The following is a 6,101-nucleotide window of genomic DNA, read 5'->3' as shown; positions in this document are numbered from 1 at the left end:
CTGCTCCCCATGCAGAGCTGGGTAAATCCTGGAGGCGGGAGGTTGCCTGGTTCACTCCCCAGCTGGGGCAGGTTCTGTCACTGACACGATCAGACAGACCCTGCCCCGGGGCTGAGCTCTGCCCCTCACGCTCTGATTCTCTCTCTGCAGCGAACGTGACCCTGGATCCAGACACGGCCCATCCCCGACTCATCCTGTCTGCGGATCGGAAAGGTGTGAGATGGGGAAGACACACAAGGCAGAATCTGCCCGACAACCCTGAGAGATTTGACAGTTTGCGCTGTGTGCTGGGCTCTGAGGGATTCACCTCCGGCAGACATTACTGGGAGGTGGGGACGGAGATGCGGGGAGTCTGGGGCATGGGGGTGGCTAGAGAGTCTGTGAGCAGGAAGGGACGGATCAGCTTTACCCCTGAGCAGGGAATCTGGGCTGTGTGGTGCTGGGAGGATCAGTACTGGGCTCCCACATCCCCTGCGCAGAGCATCCCCTTCCCCCCGAGCCAGGGACCCCGCAGGATCCGGGTTTATCTGGACTATGAAGGGGAGCGGGTGGCGTTTTTTGATGCTGGTACCGGGGACCCGATGGTCACTTTCCCGCCAGCCTCTTTCGCCGGGGAGAGAATCCTCCCACTCTTCTGGCCTGGTTCTAATGTGCAGCTCACCCTGTGTCCCTGAGGTGCCCTGTCTGTGCCCACGAAACAGGCTCCTCTAGCCCCCCCCCATCTCTGTGACCTAGAGGACTCAGCCAGGCTCCCCCACGCAGACAGGGCTGAAGGGGGGTGATGCTCTACCCGTAGGTCTGTGGGAGGCTCTAGGTTGGGTCTCTGTGCTCCTAGGAGGCCAACTTGGGGGGGGTCCCACCAAGGAGCGAGGGAGCCCCCCTGTGGGAGGGATCGAGCCGAGGGCGAGGGAGAGACCCCTCAACTGGGGGGAGTGGAGAGCAGGGGGAGGCCTGGCTGAAAAGGCCGGGGGCACAGGTTGGGGGGACAGACCAGAGGGCAAAGCAGGCACCAGGTGAGGAGAGGTTCCCAGGAGATCAGGGGCAGATATCACAGGGGAAGCAGAGCTGAGCAGGGAGGACTCATCTGCACAGACAACCTCCTGCCCCTTGGCTTGGGGTACACAGAGGCTGGGGACCTATCAGGCCCCCCTAGGGGTCCACCATTCAGAGCCCAGGACTAGCTTACTGTATTTTCCACTCCATGCATGTGAGGAAGTGTGTTTTAGCCCACGAAAGTTTATGCCCAAATAAATGTGTTGGTCTCTAAGGTGGCAGAAGGACTCCTCGCTGTTTTTCCTGGTACACACTAACACAGCGACCGCTCTGAAAACTGACCCAGTAGATTGCATGGCCTCTTCTCTTTCATCCCACGGCTCTTCCTCATGCCGCCATGTTCTGGGGCACCGCAAGCCAAATCCAGACCACCAGACACTATTGAACGGACCATGAAATCTTTTTATTTACTTATTAACAGCATCGTGTGGGAAATGTTTCTGTGGAGTCTGGACCTGGGCTATAACTTGACCAAGAAATTTGGACCTTGACAACAAGAATTGACTATCTCCCAGCACCCCGGGCCCATCTGAGTCTGTTTCTCCCCCATTGCTCAGAGAATCTCGGCCATGGGTCCCTGCTTCCTCTCTCCCCAGCTCTGCAGGGACGCTCAGGGCGGGGTGGGCAGGCCGCTGTGCATTGCAAGAAGCAGGAGATGGGAACAGCTGCAGGAGCACAGCCCCCAGATGGCCACAAGCTGGAGGAGCAGCACTGCTATAAAACCCCGCTCTGCACGGGAGCTCCAGCTGGAGGGTGAGCTGGGCAGGGACCGCCCCTGGGGGCTCTCCACAGTAGCGGAGATGTCTCGTGTTAGGGAGGGGTGGGAGGGTTCAGCATAGCTGTGAATGGCATTTATCAACCTTCATTCTAAGCTAGCGAGCTGTGCGGGCAGAGTGATGGTTGGTGCAAGGGGTACATGTCAGGCCAATAATTAACAACAGCTAATCCCAGCTGGACGGCAGGGGCTAGAGCCAGTGTCTGAACTGGGACTTGTCAGCAAAGGAAATCCAGGACTGCTGGGCCGGGCTCCCATGGGGTGTCTTTTCTCCCAGTCATTTCTTTATCTCTTTCCGCTCCATCTGGAATTAAAGTCTGCAGGGGAGGTGTATCCAGGCAGGTGAAAGGCCTTTAGTCCTCCAGCGTGTGTCTCTCCCCGCCCAGCCCAGCTGTGGGCGAAGGGCAGCTCCAACCTGAGCTCAGAGTCTGTGCCGAGCAGGAAAAGGCTCCGGAGCCATTTGGAAACCAACACATCTCATGAGGATAATGGCAGATTTGGGGCCAGAGCAGAGCCCATTGGCCGATCCCTAGAAGAGAGGAAGGAATCGGGGAGATTTCAGGATCCTTCTGGGGATCCCCTCAGTAAGTAGGTGACCTTGTCTCAGGGTCTCTCTCTCTGTTTCTGTCTCTCGTTCCATCTCCTACGTGGAAAAGAATGAAGTCCAGATCTGTCATAACAGATAGCTCAGAGGGTCTCACTGTTTCTTTTGGACCTGTAAAGGGTAACAAGGGAACAAAACCACCTGAGGCCAGAAATTACTCAGGAAAGCCGGATTTTCAATTCGACGGGAGGGAACTTCTGGGCTGTGTTTGTCGTTTTGTCTACTGCTGTTTGTTTTCTTCAGCTACTGTAGGAACGAGACTATTTTTATTCTAAATCTCACGCTCTCCTTGTTAACCCCTTCTGTTCCAGAGTTGGTCGTAGTACAAAGGAAAAAGCAATCGGTTTTCGGTATTGTTTACCTGTGTGCGCGTGCTGAACGTTTAAATGGATATCTTTTTGCATCAGACCCTGTTTATTCCTTCTCTTTCTAAGCAACGAGCCTGTCTTGTCATCTTTGATACAAGCTTCGAGTTTATCGTTCTTATGGTCTTTTCCTTCTTTTTTTTCTTATACCAGACTTTTCCTCTTTATTAACAACCTTTGGTTTGAGTTTTCTCTCAGATAAGCCGGCAGCACAGGAATTTGTGGGACGGGAAAAGAGACGATAAAATACTCTGTTTCCTTAGTATGTTGGAACCCAGTTTGTTCTCTTTGTGGAGGAGGAGGACAGAGCTTTCATATGCTATTCCGTAGATGTGAAGAGATTACATCAATACTCTCAGATTAGCCCCGAGGGAAGTCTGGGTGGGGATGGAGTAGTGGGAAGGGAGTGGCGTTATTTCCGTGCCGGTCAAGAGCTCGACAGCTATCCTGGTCATTGTGGTGGTCTCTCCCAGGGAAGTTTGGGGAGACCCGAGGGGCCACAAACGCTCTTCGTGAAATTTGGCATGGTGGCGCGCAGATAGCGATCTAAGCGGTAACTTAGCTATTGTGCCCGGGCTTCTCGCCATACAGCACCAGAATTTTGGCCGCTACGTCTCCACGTGATTGAGAGAAGGCCTTATGTACATGGTCCGGGCAGCACCGTGCTGGAAGCATAAGATCTTCAGACGCCCGGTAGGGAATAATTATTTTTCTTTTTCTCGGTAGGAGCTTATTTAGGCGCCGCAGAGAGAAAGGGCTTTGGTTTTAAAAGTAGAGTCCCGACGAGCAAAGAAGCCAACTGGTTCTTCTGCTGCTTTGTCGCTTGACATTTTTTAGCAACGGGCGTCCGCAATTAAGAGTGCCCTTTAACAGATCTATTGCTTCACTGCAACTAGGATTCCCATGATGAGTTTCAGTTACCCAGCAAAGACCACCACCACAGAGGTACCACTAAAACTGGTTTGACCATGTAATCATGCATGTCAAACGTTAGCTATTAGCAGAAAGTTAACACCAAAGGACGTTCTACTGGCAGGCATTCCAGGACGACCCCACGAGAGCACTGCCACCCACACAGAAAACAGAACCACATGAGTTCCCAGAGAAAGCCTGAAACAAGGAACGCAGCACTGCCACACAGCCACTCGACACCGGAAGACATGAACATAGGAGGACGGAGTGGAACTATTCAAGGGCAGCCGAACAAGAAACGCCAAAAATGCAGTTCAATTGAAAGAAAAACTACAAGACAGGAAGAAGGTAGCCCACAAATAAAACAAGAAGAAGACGCGGCCGCCTCACAACGGAGAAATGGAACAAAACAACAAAAAGAAAGTCGAAGAGAGGGCCAAACAGAGCGAAGCAACTTGAACTGGAGTTAGCGCGGCGGCTAGGCAAAATAGCTCCACCCATCCTAACCAAATTCGCCAATACCCTTCACCTCTCAGCACAACGAAATTCCCCACTTACAAGGCAGGATGATGACATGGATGACCTTTCTTAGAAAAATTTTGAAAGGGCCTGCATTTGCGGCTACAGCATCGCTGAAGTCCCAATACAGGTAGCAGCTGAGGTCAACCTCAGTCGGACCCTTAGCAGTTCCGTGGACGGCGTGCAAAGCTCACGGACCAAATGATCTTATGATTATAAAACTGTGATTTACACCCCAAGCCTAGCATCAGAATGGGGGCTAATCCCCGGATTCACGCCGTGGCGGTTCAGAAGCCAAAAGTGGAAACAGAGGGGTCATTCCGCCGACCGCGATTACCCTACGGTTGTCGGATGAGCATTTGAGTGGAACCCCAAACACTCGGATATCCAGGAAGCAAGGTTTTCGATCAATTGTGGACGAACTGCCCCTCCTCGCTGAAAAGTGAGTAGCGAGTTCTTGGATGGGTTATGTCCTGCGCGGAGCATAACACAGCATACTGGATTCTAGATGGAAACCCAAAATCTCACCGAGGCTGAGAGGGCGAAGCAGCCAACCTATGGATGGAAGTGGCCAAAAAGTGCGAAGAACAGCCTACTTTAAAGGGGAATGAAACCCAGGGGCAACATCGACAATAAACCCTACAAATAGAGTTGGCAAGCCCTAAAACCCCACCTACGACCGGCAAGGGACAGCCACCGACACCCTAATCCTTCCATCTCACAGTCTGTCTCAGCTCAACATTACCTCAAGCCCAGTGACCGGGCTTACGCTCGGAAGACGTGCTATAAGTGGTAAATGAACCTGGACAGTATAGAGGCCCAACGACTGCCCCAGCAGAACGGCCACCCCAGCTGTGCAAGTCATGTACCACCCATCAAACCAAAGATCCAGGCCCGGATACCTCTCAAATCCCCTTGGATGCGAAGGGAACATTTGAGCGTGCGCGGAAAGAAGGTTTACGCGGGTGTGAGAGGGACACCGCCGCGGGGCACAATCGCAGCTATCGACCAATCCTGTCGTGGGATCCCAGAACTCTCATACTCCACCCGCCAAAGAATGCCCCATTCACCCCTTCATTCACAAGCTGTGTAATCTATATCCCTAGCGAGATGGAACTGCCTGTCCAGTACCCAAAGGCCGATGGTTCGTAGCGAATCGTGGACATTGGTTCGCCCATGGTGATAACCTCGATGAACAATCTAGTTCCTTATCCGCATTGCATGCATTACTGGACGGCGGCATAGACTTGGCAACCAGGTGAAGCAGGCCGAAGAGAGTGGAATGGGGTTACACGCAGACAAACGAGGCAAGCTTCCAGACCCACTCTCCTGTGTCCCCTGAGCCATGTCCACAGAGGTCACCCGCCGCATCTGTGTACCAAGACCCGACCGACGGTACAGTGGACCTTGCACCGATCCCATTTGCCAACGGCACTGAGACCAGGCACAGCACTCCAGCCCAGCAGCCCGGAACTGGAACAGCAGAGCCAGCACCAGCATACTGCAAACCAATCTTCAAAGCCCCAACGCCTGAGGGGGCCAGCGAGCCTGACTGGACAGTGGAAGCAACAGACAGTTACCTACCGAAGCAGAGGCTCACCAGCAGGCCTGAAAATACCCCCAGGGGGTGTCACGCAGCGGTGAGAGCGGGCCCATTCACCAGGGCCCACAAAATCAAAAACGCGCGATCACCTGGGTACATCGCTTCCAGAGGGCAAAGACCCAAGATCCACGATGGCTGAGCGAGGGGCCCCGAGATAGGGTGTCCCCAGCTCAGGGAACGAGTTCAGACTGAGCAGAAGCAGATGACAGCCGTCAGGAAGCATTGGAAGCTTCAGCTCCACCAGCCAGAAGGATGGCGGCACGGAGCAGA

The 6,101-nt window shown here is 53.6% G+C and overlaps 1 protein-coding gene and 1 long non-coding RNA gene across 2 annotated transcripts in view; one reads left to right on the top strand and one right to left on the bottom strand.

Annotated features, from left to right (window-relative positions):
• Positions 1-911, top strand: part of LOC116830666 (E3 ubiquitin-protein ligase TRIM7-like) — a 19,059-nt gene extending 18,148 nt beyond the window's left edge. The window contains exon 7 of the mRNA XM_032790275.2: positions 151-911. Coding sequence (XP_032646166.2) covers positions 151-674 — 524 coding nt within the window. The 3' untranslated portion in view covers positions 675-911. The remainder of the gene's footprint in view (positions 1-150) is intronic.
• LOC142047630 (uncharacterized) overlaps positions 1-6,101 on the bottom strand; it is a 196,075-nt gene that overhangs the window by 180,002 nt on the left and 9,972 nt on the right. The gene's annotated exons all lie outside the window — the stretch shown is intronic.

This window comes from Chelonoidis abingdonii, chromosome 12 (assembly GCF_003597395.2).
Source record: "Chelonoidis abingdonii isolate Lonesome George chromosome 12, CheloAbing_2.0, whole genome shotgun sequence".
Lineage (NCBI taxonomy): Eukaryota > Metazoa > Chordata > Testudines > Testudinidae > Chelonoidis > Chelonoidis abingdonii.
Note: the sequence above shows the minus strand (reverse complement) of the source record. Positions and strands in the feature narration are given on the sequence as shown.